This window comes from Phasianus colchicus, chromosome 1 (genome assembly GCF_987193195.1).
Source record: "Phasianus colchicus chromosome 1, bPhaCol1.hap1.1, whole genome shotgun sequence".
NCBI lineage: Eukaryota > Metazoa > Chordata > Aves > Galliformes > Phasianidae > Phasianus > Phasianus colchicus.
The window spans coordinates 135,323,431-135,342,251 of NC_143436.1; the positions used below are offsets into that span (position 1 = coordinate 135,323,431).

The window sequence follows — 18,821 nt, forward strand, 5'->3', positions numbered from 1 at the left end:
ATTTGAGTCATTAATAAATAATCCTTAACATGATTATCGAGTGACTGAAACGTGCCAGTTTTGTTGGAGATATTGGTCAATTAAAAAGAAGGAAAAGGTTCTTCACTGAGTGGGTAGTCGGGCACTGGAAGAGGGCAGTGGTCACAGCTCCAAGCTGCCTGAGTTCAAAAAGTATTTGGACACTGCTCTTGGACACTGCTCTCAGATATAGGATTTGAATTTTGGGTGGTCCTGTGTGGAACCAGGATTTGGACTCCATGATCCTCGTGGACCCCTTCCAACTTGGGATATTCTGTGCTTCTAAGTCTGCTGCAAAAACATATTGCACATCTACGCAGCCTGATTGTTCCCAGCTTAGTTTACCTGATAGTGATCACTGCATTCCTTAAATGATTATGCCAGCTTTCCCTTGGCCATTTTCTACTCTGCTGCAAGTGGGTGAAGGAGTCTGTGACAAGCTGAGATTTGCACGGTGGTTGTCCTTTGATATTGTACATTCAGGCATCTTAAGGATGGGATGTTTCCTTTCATCTGGTCAATTGCCCTCCTTTGTTTGGTGAAGCATTGATGCTTCTTTTCCAAACCCAGTTTCTAAAGTCCCAGTAGATGCAGTGCCCTGGAAGTGCCTCAGATTAGGCTTGTTATGTGAGGATGAAAAAATATCATTTCTTTGTCTTGCTTGGGCACCACTAAGGACTAGACCCCAAGTGGCTCAGGGTCAGGTGTATTCCATTTATTCCATGTCCTGACAGATCTGAAAAGCTTGGGGAAATGTCAGCTTAAAAAGAATAGCACCTTTTGACAGTGGGAGATTTCTAAATGTCACTGTTTTGAGGAGAGGGATGTTTGTAAGTCAAATCTTAAAGTGTTTGATGCTGGGCCTAATCTCAAAGCAGTGAATTTAAGAAATACAGTTAACCTTTTTACTATGGCTGTTGCTGCTCAGTGTGCTATTGTATGAATATTCCTGAAACAGAAACATTTCACAGCTAAAATCTTTATTTTGTTTTCAATTAACAGTGGGTGACAGCAGTGACTCTGAAATGGATGCCACTACCACAGTGCTCAATTTAAGACCCAGAGCAGGAAAAATCTTGAGAGAGCAGAGACTGAGACAGCAGCGGCCACCCTCTGAGTTTAGCATGGAGTGGAAGAACGAAGTTGATGGGAGCCAGAATGGACAAGGAGAGCAGCAGGAGCCAGGCAGCCTGCCTCAGCCGTCCATTGGGTTCAGGCAGCCGCTGCTGACAAGACCAAGATTTGGCACTTTGAGCAGGGAAGATTTGACTGCAGACCATGGGTTGGCAAGACCTGTGCCACCACCACGATTAGTTAGGCAGGCATCACAAGGGGAAAGGCAGAGAAGTAAGCCTGAGAACCAGCCGTACTGAACATAGCAAAGATTGAACTGTTGGTATCAAACCGTGGATGTACCAAATTCAGATTCTAAACTATCTGATCAGACAACGGGATCCATTAAAGAGAAGACAAACTTCAGTGTGGATCTAAGCATTTCCATTTGGGTAAAGCCAATGCCATTAACTAAGTGCAAGGAATACTGCAGCAATTGCAAAACTGAAGACATAAAAAAAATCTATTTTATAGATAACTTATGGCAATGCTTTGATTACGTTATTTCCACTATTAAAATAGGATGGAAATGTGCCTTATCACATCATCTCGTGGAACCAAATCATGCAGGCTCAATACCCAGCTATCCAGTGAAAATCACTGTTGAAAGTCCAGTGATGAAGGGATTCTTTACAGAAATCTGTATCATTTCAGATTTTATTTATGATCAAATGATACTTGTTTTGACCAGAGCATTAGTATGAGTAACACTGAAAATTGCACAATGCACCTATCATATAGACTTTGTAAGAAGCATAAACATATTCCTGAAGCCCAGTTTGTTTGAAGAGCCATGATGTGGAAAACAGAAGAAGAGAAGGAACAAGCTGTAAGAGGAGAATTGCATGTGCAGTTCATAGAAGTTGCAACAAAGACAAGACCTGAATAGCTTGAATTTTTAGTTTCTGAATTTTTGCCAATATGTAGCTTTTAAAATGGTACTGAAAATCACCAAGGGAAATCTAAATGACCTTGATTGTCACTGATGTCAGAAGAGCTGAGGGTACCTAAAGGAATAGCAGAAGCCCTAAAAATAGAAAACTTCAAGTAGATAACTAGTGCTCCTGTACAAGATTGCTTTTTGCACCTTAGCATCTTTGCAGTGCAAACATGAAGTAGAATAGTTGTGAAGCACTGCACATAGAAAAGTGAGCAGTGTCCTGTTTGAGTCAGGGACCACTGAGACCCAAGAAAACTCCTTCCCTCATGCTTGTGATCCTAGTGAAACTATTTTCTTTTTATTTCTTCATCTATAAAAGGGGAAGGATATCTTTTCTTTCTCTCCCACTGATTTGTACAGAAAAGTAGCACTCCAGGTGCTCTGGAATCAGTTGCAGTCACTGTGCACCTTAATAACACTCATAAGAAACGCAGACTTTCTTCATCCCAGCGTAAATGGCAGTCACTTAAGAACACATGGGTAGGAAGGATGCATTAAAATAAACTTAATAGGTCTCAGGAATTTGCACTTTCTGTCCCACTTTATCCTAAGTTTTGAGCTTGCTTCAGCACAGATACACATTTCAGCACAATGCAAAAATCATTTTAATTCTTGTTACAAGATTCATAACTTTCATTTAAGAATGTACACTGTGAAATCATAAACTCTTCTTTTTCGTTAGCACATTTCTAAATCTGTGGGCAATAAGATTCACTTTTTTATTTAAGCTTGTTTTGAAAGAACTATTAAAAATCAGAATTTGCTTTTAATATCACAGGATAGATTTCTTTGAAAAAATTTGTGGGCTGGGATGGTAAATGAGCTTAAAAAGGGATAATGACTTAACTTCACAGCTTTTCCAACATATTCATTTCATGTATGTATTTGAAACGCCAAACTTGCTTAACGTCTTTTATTGGCTCATGTCTTTTAATTGTTTTACTGTGTTCCGAGTATGTAATTTCCGCCAAATGCAAACTTTAAGCTGTGGAGAGATGGCTAGGTCAATCCTAGGAATCTTGGTCAGATGTTCATGGCTATTCTCAAAAAAATTTTGTGGAAAGCATTATTTATCTACCCTTTAATCGTCACCTCCTGTTTGGGAATAAAACTGGACTGAAACAAAGCCAATAAGCTTTAAAATCAAATGTGATTGTCTTTCTACATGGAAAATATGTTTCAGCTGTAAAGCTGTCAGCAAGTACTTTGTCACTGTGTTACTGACAGAATGATTGAATAAGAAAGAGGCCTTGAATTTGGATTTTATTACTGAAACTTCTTTGCAGATTGGACTGTTTAAGTTAGGTGTTTTATAGCAGACACACCTGAAATCTGACCAAATAAACACAAAATGTTGCACATCAACCTTCAGTTAGTTCCCTGCAGAGCTTCTCCTTCATGTGCTGTTAATGACAAATTGACTTGTGTCTGGGGAAAGATGTCTTATTTTAAAAATTGCTGTTGGATTTGTTGGCATAATTTTAAATAGTGAATGTGGGTTTCAGGAATCTGACAGCTTCGCTTGTCGACCATTAATACAGCATATAGCTAAAACTAGGTTCCCCATAGTAAAAGCACGAAGTTGGAGGATGTTTGATGTAATAGGATCCTAAGCTCTTGGTGCTTTAAAACACACCAGTATTTTGTTACTTTTTCAAAACACTTTGAGAGCCACGGAAGATGTGCAGTAAAGCAAATCTCCAGCATGGTTACACTGTGAAGCAGAATCATAGGTCTCCTGAGACTTGGTCTCCTCCCAGGTACACTCTCCCTCCCCCTCTGCTGCTTATCACACCCTTTTCAGGCTTTTTTCTGCAGCTGCTGGTCCAGAGCTTGTCACCTCCAGAAGCTGCTTCCCTGGGCATTTGAATTTTCAGTAGCAAGAGAATACCAAGTAATATAGGCTATGTCCCAGGTAGCCCATCTCATTCAGCTCTTGCTCTCATTTAAGTCTCATGTTTGAAGTTTGTCTCTTCCTTATTCTTTTACTTCCCTGCAAAAGAAAAACAAATTCGGTAGCACTTCTGGCTCTTCCTAAAGTGCCTATCAAGCTTCAGCTTGTGGAAGAGATTTTTCCTTAACATTGTAGCATAGAGAAGTTTTTCTGCTAGAGAACGAGATGCCCAATAAATCTGTCCTTGAGCACCATCTGATGGGGAAAATCATGTATTGACTGGGGACGTTTTTTGCTTTGGAAAAACACATCTTCAGCAGTGACTGGGAAATTTGCCAAACCCACAGGGATTGGGTGTTTTTGTTGTTTCCAGATGGACTCCTCAGTAAAGTCTGAAGTATCAATATTTTACTGCCTTGGTAAATGCCCAGCTGTCCAGTTTTAGGGATGAGAAAGTAGAGAATACATTGTGTTAGTCTTTTCTGAGAGTTTATTTTTTACCCTTTGGTTGCTGAATTTGAAATTGAAAGTAATTAGGATAAGAAAGTTGGTAAAGCAAAGGCTAGAGCGTAGGCAGACACCCAGTTATCTGTTTTAAGCAGATATTTGACAAAGAAAACAAGAATAATTTGCTGTAAGAGACCAGATTTTAAGGGCTTTGCTACCTGGTACTAAAGTGTAATGCAAGGTCCACTGAAAGCATAGGTAGTTTGTTAAATAAGATAAACATTCTGCCTAACAACTAGCAACTTGAGAACATCCTCTGTTGAAGCCTCATATAAATAACATAGGGAAACAAACTAGGTTGAAAATTTGGCCGAAATAACATGCACGCTGTTCTGAATAGTGCCTTAGGATCTCTGAAAGTAAACACAGTGCATCAGCATTTTCAAGAGATGCCAAGTTCATCAGATCCAAACACCAGCAACATTTTAAGGCTGACACTGCAAGTAGTTTTTCAGCTGGTCACCATTCTCAGAATTGTTCTGCCAACTTCTCTCAGCTTCTGAAGAGAAGATGAAAGATCTTGAAATCAGCTGGAGGAATGCTTTTTGTGCTTCAAGAGCTCTGATTCTATAAGACTGTGCTTTTGAACATGCTTACAACACAGCTATACTGGCTGTGTTTTATTACTATACACAGTGTATAGTAATACTACTATACACTGTGCCAGCCAGGCCAACAATAGATTGGAGGAGTAGCCTGGCAAATAAAATGCAGGAGGTATCAAGTCCAGGCAGTAGAAATAGTATCTGCTGTAGGACACAATAGAAAAATAGAGAGGTAAGTCATAGGCTACCTAACTCACCTTATTCAGGTGCTATTTTAATTCTGGAGAGAAAAGACTAACAGTCCTAAAGTGATTTAGCATACTGTGATGCAATTTGTACTTTCTAGATAAAGCTGTAGCTGTGCTTGACACTGTCAATTGTGTGAACCACCATGAGGAAGCTGTCTTAGGACACTCAAAAGGTTGAATATCCCTCTTGGCTTGTTAGATGGCCAATTAAACAGGAAGCTACTTGAAAAAAAAAATCAAAATTGTTAATAAAAATATATTTCAGCTTCAGCTTGATTCTCCTGCAAACACTTGAAAATACCTCAGCATTTGGGAGCTGATCAGATTTGGGGTTGATAAGTCTCTCTTGGATACTGTGCTGCACTGCTTGAAAGTTACCTTCATCAGAATTCCTCCTGCAGGTGCTTGGCATGTCTTCTAATAGGACAATACAATGGGATATTGGGTTAGCATCATTTCTTAGACAAGCACTGATGCATTTCCTGTACAGGCACACAGGAGGGACTGTGGAAGCTCTGGAAGCCTCTGTATCTTGTAATATTCAACAGGATATCAGTGAGTAAATGCAGGAGGGAATACAACAGTTATGGGGTTACTCAATTTCTTTATCTGAAATGTGCTGGGTTTCACATTTGTGTGTTGTGAATTGAACCAGCGTTCTAATTGCAAAAGGTTTTGTTTCAAGAAGTAAATTTTGGAAGCAAGAAGGTAAATTCATTTTAAATACTGCAAGTTATTGCATTATTATTTTACATCATTTCCAAAATCTTCTGTTTATTACATTTGAGAGAAGAACAGTTCCTGTTCCAAAGCTTTTGTCAATAAATAACTCCTTGATGCTAATATTGAGTTAAAAATAACTAAAAATGTATCTTAATTCCTCCTTGTAGGTTGAACTACGAGGTTTTCAAGACTTACCTTTAAAAAAAGGCTATTTTATTTCCCATAGGGAAGAGATCTGAGCTCCACTCAAAATAGGTTGATTCTCAAAGTTCAGGCCACAATTAACTGCCTTGCAAGATTCCTGCACAGCTATGTGTAAGTGTTCAAAAAGTATCTGTTGGAGTGTATGAAACAGTAACCAAAATGCAAAATATGTTTATGTAAAAAATTGAGTACCTATCATAGGTTATCAGTTATTTTACAGAAAAATTATTGCACTGTATGTGCAGCTTCTTCATTGTCAGCTGATCATGAAGATAAGTGCTAAAACAGTGAAAATTTCAAATTATAAAAAAACAAACAAACAAACAAACAACAAACAACACATCCAAGAAAACTAACTCAAAGAAAGAGTGAGCAAGGGAAAAATCTCATTTGGCAGTTATTTCAAGGTTGAAACTTTCAAGATTCAAGAAACTGCTGAGTAAATCAGTGTAACCCCAAATAGCTGCAGCTTTTCCTCCCTCAAGTCAAGGGAGGAGTCGCATCTTCTCTCCAGGGATGTCACTTACTCATCTTACTTGCTGAATTTTATCATGGCAAGCAAGAGACAACACAAGGGATTTAAATATGGTCTCCATACACTAGGAATGCTAGCTTTCAGCATCCCATCTCAAAACTGGTGAGTTCATTCTTTGCTTTTCTTTCTTCTTTTCCATTCACTATCAAGTGACTTCTTGGTTGAATCCTAGGGCTTCTTCACCTTTTATGTGAAAAGTTTATTATTATAAGAAACAATTAGACCACAAAGAAAAAAAAACTGCACCTCTTTAAATTGGCCATCTGTATTTCATGCCATAGTTTCAGCAGAGGAAGAGTGAAAAAAAAAAAAAAAAAAAAAAACAGTGACAAAATGATAAAGGTAGATTGTAATTTCATTTTATTACTTTTCCTTAAAAAAATAAAATAAAATAGTGCAACTTTTCTGTAACTGAGGCTTTCCAAAGAAATGTTTGCACAGGCTTTCATTTTGGCCTACAATTAAGAACCTTTTGTTCTGTAGCATTACTTGTAATGTCCCTGAGATCATAACCTCCTAAAGGTTTCTCAATGCAAATATTAATTTCATCTTTATTCAGTGTATATTGAGACCTACTTTTCAAACAAAAACATTAAATGTGTAGGCTTTGAAGCTTTTATAAGCAGAAAAGTAAAAGTAATATTCTGGTAGTTTTACAGTAAAGTTATATTTTATGGTGTTTACAGAATTTAGCTTTAAACAGTGCAGCAACACTAAAATGTTGTTACCTAGTATAACCAATAAGCATAATAAAAATTACTAAATATTTCAAATATGTTAATTTTTGAAGAATTCTCCACCTTCCCTTTTAACTTTTGCTACAGTTGCAAAACAGAAAATACCTGAAGGATAGAAGGATAGTTTTAGTTAACTATTTGAAAACATGGATGGAAAGAGGATAGGAAATGTTGGGTGAGAACGGATTGAAGCATCTGCCAAGCAAAACAAGGAGATAACATACTTGAAAATGTCTGAAGTAAATTCAACAGATCATTACAGGAATTATCTCTGATGATAGCTACTGAAATCATAGCAGTAATAAAACATTTATTATTATGTCAACATATAAAATTAACTCAGAGTTCTCTCTATATTCTCATGGTGGCATCACTGAGGTTTCAACAAGGACTTACACAATTTCAGGCACTGGAAAAATAAGGAAATAAGTGCAAAACATTACCTGTGACTCTTGAAGTAGCAACATCATTTGCACAGATGTGTTTAGGGAGACAGCTGAATGGTTATTAATAAAAAATTCGACATAGTGGACAGTAGTTTCAAGTAGTTTTAGAAAAAGTGCATGGAACATCATCAGTGCAAAGTATGTTTCAAAACAAATTCAAACAGTGACTAGTTTGCAATATGTGCTTGAACAATAAATAGCAAAGTTGCAAAGTACTACAACTCTCACTACATCTCTGAGAGTAAAGTCGTTATTTAAGCAGTTCATACAAAGACTGAAATACAAATAAAGAAACATTTTTCGTCTTGTCACTGAAACATCACCTGTGCCTCCAGAGATGAAAGAGAATGCATTTACTCAAAGTCACTTTTGAACTCCTGCTAGTTTCTTCAGCACATCTTTAACAGTCAAAAGACTTGAGAAGCAAATTTATTCTTAAAATGAAGGCAGAAAAACTGCACAGGAAGCATTACAAAATAATTTATGACAAAGTTGCTCAGTAGAAGTTATCACTAAACATGAACTACCAGTTCAAGTTTCAATAAAGCTTAGGTTCAGTTTCAGTTTCAGTCTGAATGACTCCATGTCATTCCAAAATTGTCCATTTTAAGTTTGCTAATACAAAATTAGCATATATCCAAATCTGTTGCCTGGGAAAGACAGGTAATCAGGGCCAGATGGCTACCATAAATTCAAGACAATGTACACTCAACAAAATCATATAAACAAACGTCTTGTTAATTATCTATTGTCACAGCAGAAAATGGCAACAGACCACAGCATAAGAAATTAAGCCTAGTAAGTTATGTTCCAAGTTCTCCTGTTCCAAGTTCTGATAAAATAATAAAAGCTCACCTCTGATTAAACAACACAAATTAACTTGTCTGCACCTTTTACAAGATATCAGTCTAAACTCTGTTTCAAATATCAGCTACAAACAGGATCTGTGTACTTAAGTTATTCTTCTATTCCCTCCAAGGTTAAAAGTTCTTAAAAAAACCCAGCCAACACTATACATTAACACTTGTCCCTCTTGTAAGAATTCTAGTGGTCCCAGTTCAGAAAGACAACTGTCCTGCAGCATTTATTTCTATGTGTGTATATATACACTTGGTCTCTGCATGAACAAAATTGGCCCTCTTAAATGATCCTGTTACTACTGTACAGGTCTGGCAGGTGTATGTGTCAACCCTGGTTGATTCACTGTGCTTCTTCTGTAAAATACATCCATGCAATCCAAATTTGCAGCTATTATTGATTTTTTAACTTAACATTTCCACTACTACAATATTTTTGCTTGTTCATGTTCATTATTAGAATAGCTATTAAAGCTAAGCCAACCCCCAGACTTGGCGGGCCGCAGGGACTGAATTCCTGAGCAATTCCAGAAAGGAGTGGGGCAATTATACGTCCCACTGATGTCACAGACTGTCCAACACCCAGGAGTGTACCACTGGCTTCATTCCCACCAATGGTCAATTCGAGGTCAATGATGCAAGTACGACCTATAGTAGTTGAAAAGGCTAAGAATGTGGAAGACAAAACAACCATCCACATGCCAAGTGCTGATGCATACAGAAGAATCAACACGCAGGTAAAAGTGCTAGAGTGCAACAGGAGTCTGTAAGTGTTGTGCTGATACAGTCTTGTTATTGGTCCAAGAAGACAACCAGCCAGAACTCCAAGCGTACTGCTATAGCTCATTAGGTATCCAGAGAACAGGGGTTTCACCCCAAATCTCTCATCCAAAGCCAGAGTAAAATTACTATAGTACAGCAGTATAGCGACAGACATCAGTAACCGTATTAAAAATATATCCCACAAATCAGATGATGCAATTTCTTTAATCCTCTTCAGCACCGTTGTAATTTGGACCCAAGGAGACTGGAAAGGACTATCATTTGCCATAGCTCCATTAGTTACTGGTTTCAAGTGCGAGTCACAATCTCTTTTTGCTGAGGAACTGTCTGTCCTTTTTTTGTCATGTTCATGTTTCTTATTGACAATGTTTTCTTCATTCCAGGGTAACATCCAGACAAGACCTATACAGATAAAAATATTAGTTGATTGCATTTAATTGCGTAATTTTTACACGTTTTCCCATTAGTCTGATGGTAACAGTTTACGGAGTGTAAAAAACAAAGTTTAAAAAGGAATCAAACTACTTTTTAAAAATCACTGTAAAAAATTACAGGGATTACACATAGTGCTATTCACAGTTCAACTTTAAATGCAATGAAAGCAAGGAAGGAAAGCACTAAGACAACACACAGCATGTAAACCTAAGGGCTGAAGCCAAAATTCTGATTTTTACTTGTCATCTTTGGGCACTTAAGTTCCTATTCCCATGCCTGTAAAAGCAATATAAATAATTTAACGGAGAAGCAACTGGAGGTTAACTGCTTCAAAATTCCTATTCTTCTCAACAGCCCTGTATTCATAATACAAAACACGTATGCCAAATATGATAAGAACCACTACAAATTCTAGGTATTACAAACAGCATAAATACACAAAAGTGGAACAAAAAAAGACAAAAAACCTACCAGCATTCAGAAGGAAGATAGAGGCACAGATGAAAGACGTTTGATAAAAGCCATCTTCCAACTCTGTAAGGTAGCCCCCAACAACAGGCCCCAGAATGAAGCCCACACCAGAGGCTGCATTGAAACGTCCCATTACTAAAGGGCGGTCTCTCTCAGAAACCAAGTCGGAAAGCAGGGCTTTAGAGATGGAAAGGGTGTGTTTGAAAATACCTGCAACATAAATAAAAGTCCAAATGTGTCTTGCTTAATTCAAAAGATTAAAAAAAATCACATAGGCTATCTGATGTATCAATGTTAAAACTGTATAATTCCTATAATTAATATTACAGACCAAAAATCCTTTGTGTTAGAGTCATGCAGCATGTTGAGCCACAATCACTGTCCTGGTTGTTCAAGGATTTGGACATAGCTATCTAAACTATTTAGGCATTTGTTTTAAGGGAACATTCCTCCAACCCTACTGGAAGGATAAGTAAATAAGCTCACGCTGGAGCACTCTAGGAATAGCACAGCTTCTAAAATAGGATTCTGTGGGTAAAGGTGGAGTAGAAATGGCTTGTTTGTTTATAAGCATAGCTCTGTAACAACTTTGCTGAGTATGGAGATTTCCAGGATTACAAGGCATTACAAGAGACTGGTGTGGCAGACAAGTGTGCTGTAGGAATAGCAATAACACAAACTTCTATATTCCTTCACCCTGACCAGAGCAATGCTATCCATCACAGGCACAGTACTGTTAGAATTAAAAAGCATTACTTCTACTTGTAACCAAATACCAATCAAATCACTTATTGGCAATTTTTCTTTAAGTAAAGAAACAGTATGAAGAGTTCCTAGACCAGGACCATAGGCCACAAAAGTACCTTTTTGTAAATGTGTTCCAAGTAAAAGTAATGCTTATTATATCAGAATACATGATAAATATTCAGCTACTGTAAGAATTGATACAAACCTTGCCACAAACTTAGTTTCAGTGTTGCAAACACACTTGCTTTGGTACATATTCTATTGAAGTGCTGACCTAAATTTTCAGCCAGATTTTGCAGTTATCACTTTGAAATATGTAATCAGCATAAGAGAAAATCAATAATGAACCAGTTCATTTATAATTCTATTCTGCCTTGTGAGTGCAGGTCACGATTTCCAGCAGATATACCACGTATTTCTAATGACTAACAGTACAACAGCTACTTTCAAGGAATTGCTGCACTCCAGTCCTACAGAATTCAGCTACTTAAAGTGGTATAAAAGTTTTGACAGTTTGAGTACATATTTCAATTGTTAGAAAAATCATAAGAATGTTTAAACTGTAGAGATGCCTCTATTACCAGGGTCCAGTAGGTACTTCTGGATGATGCTATGTCAGTACCTATATACCATCACTTCTTTAGTAGCAATTCTCAAGCTGAGACAACATGAAATTTAAGCTGCAAAATGCCAAGTCTTTACTCACCTACAGGGACTCTAGAAAGGGCAAACAGGAACACAGTGGTGGATGTTCCAAGAAGGAAGTAACCCAGTGCACTGAGAAGAATACAAGCAAGCAGAGAGTACCGTCTTCCTACTATGTCACTCCAGCAGCCCTTCACAAAGCAGGAAATTAAGAACATTTTATAGCATTTAACTACGTACAATGAACCTAAGTTAAACTCAGAAAGAAGTTCAAAGGACTGTTAGCAGAAGCTTAATAAGCCTATTACACAATTTTGCTAAGTGTATGAAGTCTGGAAGTGATGAGCAGAGTTCTGCCCTGCTGGCAGTGCACCTGCTGAAACTGTACTCTATTTCATGCCATGTAGGGATTTTTTATTCTTTTTTTTAATACTTTCTCCTTTAAAAACCAGAATCCTGGCAATAAACACCCTCAAATACTACCATTACTAGCACTCTGAACAGGTTAGCATAACCAACCACAGATATTTGGTAGCTATGCTCAGACACTTGCTGAGCATCCTAAAAGGAACAGTCTTAGCTAGGAGGAGTTTGTCATCCCAGAGCAAATGAGCAGTAAGTAGATATGAGAAGGGAGAACAGCAAACTTGCTGTAGTATGTTTATAAAACAGCTTGATTCCAAGCAGCAAGTAGATTTTTCAAGAAGTAGGTAATGGTCTTGCAGTTCAAAGAAAATGCCACATTAGAGAAGCAAATTATCCCAGGTGTCCTGTAGAACAAATTCTGAAATGCTTTTTCACAAGATGCTCAAAATCTGCTCTCCTGAGAGACAGGAGATAGCAGGATAAAATTAAAGGTTTTCTTGGTTAAATACAGGGATCTATGGTATTGAAAGGTAAAGCATGCTTTCAGGATGCTTGGCCTTGACAAAGTTCAAAGACACATGACATGAGAGCTTAGGCTGTATGGGAGATTACAAGACGCTGCTTATTAAGCAGGGAAAGCAAGCTCTATATAACAGGCTTACAAAAAGCTGAATCATGAGATTGCTTTCTGGATGGGCTTAATTAAGAGAACTGTTTTACTAGCATTTATACTGGAGACAGAATGGCCTGGGTTGGAAGGGACCACAAGGATCATGAATCTCCAACTCACCAGGCACAGGCAGGGCCACTAACCTCCCCATTTGATACTAGACCAGGCTGGGGAGGTTGGAAAATAAAACAAAACAAAACAAAAAAACAAGGAGACAAACATGTTTGACTGAGAATTACCTCAGCAATGTATATCTGATCCCAAATCTGCATCTTAGTTTTAACCTAAATTCTGCATTCTATTTAGTAATGTTATGAAGGATCTGAATATTCTGTATAAGGGAAACAAAAACTAAAAAACAGGATCCTCCAAACAAAACCACTTATAGAAACAACATGAACCTTTTCAAATTTTCAAGAAATGCCTGCTATTGAAGTTCTCCTTTCCCCCTTTAATCCCCCCATAAAATCCATAGAAATGACAATGTACTTAAAAACACAATGTTAGAACTCACCACAAACGTGCTGGAAAATAGTTGCATTATACCATAGAGAGATCCTAAAACAAACAAGTAAAATACCAACAGTAAAAATTACTATTTTCTTCTATGAAAACTGCAGGAAATTTTAAATGAGAAAACATTAAAGTAATTCTGGGAATAATTTACTAAAAGAAGAAGAACGGATCAAGCTTAGAAAACAAGGGAAATAGTTTAAGGAATGGGAAAAAAGCCCATAATAAAGCAACTGCTAATCAAAACTTATACAGCTACATAACATAGAAGGATGTTGCTTTGGGTGGTGCATTAAACAAAAGAGATCTCAGCATTTGTGATTCCTTTCTCAGAATCAGAAGAGAATTTCATTACTGGGAGGCTGTAATTACTTTCCACTCAGCTCTTCAACCTATTACAACCACAGAAACCCTAAAGAAACCACACACCCTACTCTTTCATTTGGGAGTCTGAGTTTAGCTGCAGTGACAGAAGAGAAGCAGAAAAGAGAAGCACATAGAAACATCTACCAAACCTTTTCATTTATAAGAATACACCTCAAAATCTATTTTTTTTTTCAAGTTTAAATCAAAGCAGATGAAAATGTATTTTTGATGAATCAGTACTTAAAATACTGCCACCATCTCAGAGCAGAACAAGAGTTATTTTACAAACTGCTCCCATCCAAAATAAAAATAAAGGAAGAAAGAAAAACAACAAAGTCCAAGTCAATCACATGTAGGTAAGAAGAATATCATAATTCAAACACAGCAAACCATAAACAGTACTACAATATATAAACAAGATCCTTAGAACCCCGGAACTTCATTTTAACATCTCATTTTAAGACAGAAATCCAAACCTTCAGAATTTACTGATAAATAAGTCTTTAAGGATGACAAACATCCTTGCTAAAAGGTAGCTGCAAGGAATTTAATTGAATTGGAAGCGATCAAGGGCATTGGAAAGGTGAGGAGAACCAGCTGTAGACATATTGGCTGCAAAGCCTGCAAACAACAGTAAAAAATAAAACCAGCAGCTCTGGCTCCCAAGGTTGCTGAGATGTGAATTCTTGGATGCTGAAGAAACCAGGTCAGCTGGAAAAGCACCTGTACAAGTATTGTACAAGTACTGTAAGACTTCCTTCTTCTTTCCAAGAATGCTTTTGGCAACCAACAGATTGTGAGCTTGGATAGTTCTCTGCATCAAACACAGCATGGTTGTCCTTACGTTTCTATTTGGAATTTGGCATTACTTTTTATTATACTACTAGCAAGGAAGAATTATGCTATAATATTCAATTGACAGGAAGATATATTTCAGTTCTCATTATCTTATTCTTTGGTAAATCAATTGATCATTGCAACTCACCTATTATTCCAGCAACTGTATGACTTGCTCCTAGAGATTTGATGTGAAGATTCATTAAAGGAACAACCATACTCACACCAAATAAATCCTGAAAAGAAGACAGGAAAATTTTTAATAAGTGATGATTTCTACAAAGATGGTAGCAAACTGTTTTAAGAACAGTCAGTCCGCATTCCAAAAGTTTTAAATGACTTCTGTATCAGTACAAGATTCGAAGAAAATTTTTCATGGCTAATGTGGTATGTCTCAACCTCTACAGTGCGCCCTGTATGGACAAAATTAAAACCACCCAGGAAGATAAAGATAAGGTCAGCCTCACAGAGGAGCGAAAATTATAACGTTAATATTCCTCCTTCCTGCACATACAAACATTCTTAAGATATATATATAAATAATATTTTTTTAATTTCAGTCACCTAAAACACTCTGTACTTGGGTAGAAGGAAAATCTACAGTATTTTCACTATCAACCAGGACGAGGAAGAGAGGAAGAAGATAGATTTGAACCTATTCAAAGTTAGTCTTTCTGTATAACTTCAGAAATGTAAGGACAGAAACATTAAAAAAGAATATATTGTGAAGTGTAAGTAGAAAACTTTTTGTATAAGGGCAAAGGACACTACCCATCCTGAAAGGTAGAAGAATCTTCTACTCAGTTCTTTTGACACTTTATCTTTTGTCAAGCTAGCTACATTAACCCAATAGTTCCTTCACTATATGCTCCCGGCATGAGTCCTTTATCAGAGCTGAACCTTACAGAAGAGAGCTATTGAAACAAGATCACCTTTCATCACTGACTGCTGAAGCTTCAGCAGACTAGCTAGCTGTTCATAGCACACCCACAGTCAGAGTAACTGTAACAATGCACGCTACACTAAATTCTTACAGTCTATCACTAAGTATCTTACGATGGAAACAAGGAATTAGGACATTAAATATATCAGCATAAGTAAAAAGCCCACACGGCTTACTAAAATTGTTAGTAAAACAGCTTCAGGGCTCAGAAAGCTACTCCATAAACTAGTATATAGAATCATAAAATAACAATAAATCACAATGAAGGAATCTCAGGTTTCTAGTCATGCTCTCAGCAGGGCAAGCTTTGAATACACACCCTCAAGGCTTTATCCAGTCTTGTCCTAAAAATCTTCTAGGACAGAGACTGCACAACTCTTCTGGCAACCTTTCCCACTGCTTGGCTGTCCTCATGTGAAAAGATGTGTCTGTGTCTCAGTATAGGAGAGACATGGACCTGTTAGAGATCATCCAGAGGAGGGCCACAAAAATTATTCAAGGGATAGATCACCTGCCTACAAGGACAGGCTGAAAGCTAGGGCTGTTCAGCCTGGAGAGGAGAAGGCTACACAGTGATCTGATAGCAGCCTTTCATTACCTAAAGAGGAGCTATAAGAAAGAAGGGCACACAGACCCTTTAGCATCATGTGCTGTGATAGGACTAGGGGAAACAGTTTCTAACTAAAAGAGGGGAGATTTAAACTAGATACAAGGAAAACGTTTTTTATAGTGAGGGTGGTGAGGCACTGGGCACAGGCCAGGGAGCTTGTGGATGCCCCATCCCTGAAGACATTCAAGGTCAGGCTGGACAGGGCTCTGAGCAACCTGATCTAGCTGTAAGTGTCCCTGTTCATTGCAGGGGAGTTGAACTAGATGAGCTTTAAAGGTCCCTTCCAACTCAAACAATTTTATGATTCTTTGAGGCAGGCTTTCTTGCAATTACGGTGAGAGGTTCTGACTGCATACAGGACCTTTGTCCCTCTTTTCTTTGCCATGCACCACACTGAGGAGCTGGCTCCATCTTCTTGGTAACCTCCTTACCCATATAGGAAAGGCTGTCAGGCCCCCCTCAGCCTCTCCTCACAGGGCAACCTTTCTAGGCATCCTGGTGGCCCTTCAAAGCTCACTCCTTCCTGTGCACAGTATTTTAGGTGCATTCTCACAAGTACAGAGTGAGGGAAGCGCATTTCCTTGTTTGTACAGCTCAAGATGCTGCTAACTGCCTTTCAATCAGGGCACCCTCTATGTTTGGAAAAGGTTATTTCTTGCTGACTGCAGGACATGGTAGTTGTCCATGTTGAGTTTCATAAGGCTATTGTCAGCCCATCTATTCAGCCTGCCTAGAATCACAGAATCATTAAGGTTGGAAAAGACCTCTCAGATTGTCTTGTCCAACCATCAACCAATCCCACCATGCCCACTAAGCCACGTTTTTCTTTGCCACAGGTGCCCCTTGTCCTAAACTGGCACTCCATACTGAAATGTCATCTGAAAACCTGAAGAGACTACTGTGGGTCTGCCACTTTGCCCGGGTCAAGGATAAAGGTATTAAAAAGTCCAGGTCTCAGAACACATACACACCGGTGGTACTTGACTTGTCACAGGCATGCAGGTTGTGCAAGACCCATTAATCATTCTTCTGCAATAGGTTGTTATCTCATTTAAAATTTCTTATGTCAAACGATGATGAGACTGCATTTGCTTGGCTACAGGAAGATTGTGTAACAGGCAACACGTTGTGCTTTATTACATTTCACCACAATCTAAACCTTTAAAATTCCACTAATTTCTTGCTGGCTTTCAGAGTGTATTACGTGCTCTATGAAATCGCAGAGGAGGTATGAAGACACAAAAGATGTTACTATGCACTTTGTCCATTATATTATTTTGTAGGATAGAATAGTAGAATCCTGAGTTGGAAGGAACCTCTGACGGCCACCTAGTCCAACTCCCTTACAGCACGCATAGACATCCACAGCTTGATCAGGTTGCTCAGGCCTCATCCAGAACCTTGAAAGTTTCCAGGAATCAGGCATCAACCACAACGCTAGGTAACCTGTTCCAGTGCCTCACCACCCTCATTAGAAAAGAGTTTTTCCTTACATCTAACCTAAATCTAGCCTCCCTGAGCTTGAAACCACTTTCCCTTGTTCTATCACCACAGATTCTGCTAAAGAGTCTGTCCCCTTCTTTCCTGTAGCTCCCCTTTAGATACTGAGGGCTGCTATCAGGTCACCTTGCGGCCTTCTCTTCTCCAGGCTGCACAGCCCCAGCTCTCAGCCTGTACTCATAGGAGAGGTATTCCATTTCTTGGTTCACTTTCATTTAAGTTCTTTACTATGAAGTGGTGAGGTGCTGGCACAGCTGCCCAGAGAGGTTATGGATGCCCCATCCCTAGAGGTGTTCAGGGCCAGGTTGGATGGGGCCTTGGGCAGCCTGGTCTAGTATTAAATGTGAAGGTTGGTGGCCCTGACTGTGGCAGGGAGGTTGGTGATTCACGATCCTTGAGGTCCCTTCCAACCCTGGCCATTCTGTGGCCCTTCTCTGGATGCACTCCAACAGGTCCGTGTCTCTCCTGTACTGAAGACTGCACACTTGGACGCAGCACTCCAGGATATCAGTTCAAGGACTGAAAGCAAGCAGAGCGTTTCTACCGCCCAATCTAAAGGTCACAGGGCAAATCCAACTGCTACGCTACACTGTCGCAGCAAGCATTCAAGCCCCAGAAAGCAGTCAGAGCCTTAAAACAGAGTAACTCCATCAGCAGCGCTAAGGGAGAACCCAGGGGAAGCCCACGTCGGACCGTAAGGCCGTTTTCTGCTCAACCTCGGATTCTAAGGGAACCAACGGCTGCCCGGCGCCGTTCCCCCACCACCGCCGCCGCCGCCACCGCGAGCACGGCTCCTCCGACGGCCGCCGAGAGCCCCGGCAGAGGGCCCCAGAGCCACAGGGCCGCCGCGGCCGGCTCACTCCACGGTCGCCCATCACGGCCGCCCACTCCACGCAGCCGGCTCGCCGCTTACCAGGAAGCCCACGGCGTACAGACAGCGCACGAAGCGCCTCGTCGCCGCCGGGCTACTCGCGGTTTCCCGGCATCCATCCTCCTCCATCCGGTCGGCGGCTGCCCCGGGCCCGCGCCTCGCAGCGGCAGTGCTGGGCATGCGCAATGCCGGGGAACGGCGGAAACATGGCGGCGGGGGGGGGAGGGGGGGGGAGGGTTCGGGGTGGTCTCGTAAGTTGGGCGTTTTGTTTGCGTCGGCGAGTATGTTTGTGTCAGC

General features: G+C 39.5%; 3 protein-coding genes across 3 annotated transcripts in view; 2 read left to right on the forward strand and 1 right to left on the reverse strand.

Annotated features, from left to right (window-relative positions):
- The window catches only part of LOC116236484 (sodium/hydrogen exchanger 2), a 31,558-nt gene extending 28,306 nt beyond the window's left edge, over window positions 1-3,252 (forward strand). Inside the window, exon 12 of the mRNA XM_031605130.2 lies at window positions 1,021-3,252. Coding sequence (XP_031460990.2) covers window positions 1,021-1,391 — 371 coding nt within the window. The 3' untranslated portion in view covers window positions 1,392-3,252. The remainder of the gene's footprint in view (window positions 1-1,020) is intronic.
- Window positions 3,253-7,070: 3,818 nt separating this feature from the next.
- Window positions 7,071-18,726, reverse strand: SLC67A2 (solute carrier family 67 member 2). Its single transcript, XM_031605179.2, has 6 exons — window positions 18,567-18,726; window positions 14,749-14,836; window positions 13,399-13,442; window positions 11,910-12,039; window positions 10,457-10,666; window positions 7,071-9,952 (listed from the first exon to the last, which is right to left on the reverse strand). The coding sequence occupies exons 1-6, from the start codon at window positions 18,702-18,704 to the stop codon at window positions 9,162-9,164; spliced, it is 1,401 nt and encodes a 466-aa protein (XP_031461039.2). The 5' UTR covers window positions 18,705-18,726; the 3' UTR covers window positions 7,071-9,161.
- The window catches only part of TMEM182 (transmembrane protein 182), a 39,414-nt gene continuing 30,013 nt past the window's right edge, over window positions 9,421-18,821 (forward strand). The window contains exon 1 of the mRNA XM_090127896.1: window positions 9,421-9,504. Within this exon, the coding sequence (XP_089984022.1) occupies window positions 9,466-9,504 (39 nt within the window). The 5' untranslated portion in view covers window positions 9,421-9,465. The remainder of the gene's footprint in view (window positions 9,505-18,821) is intronic.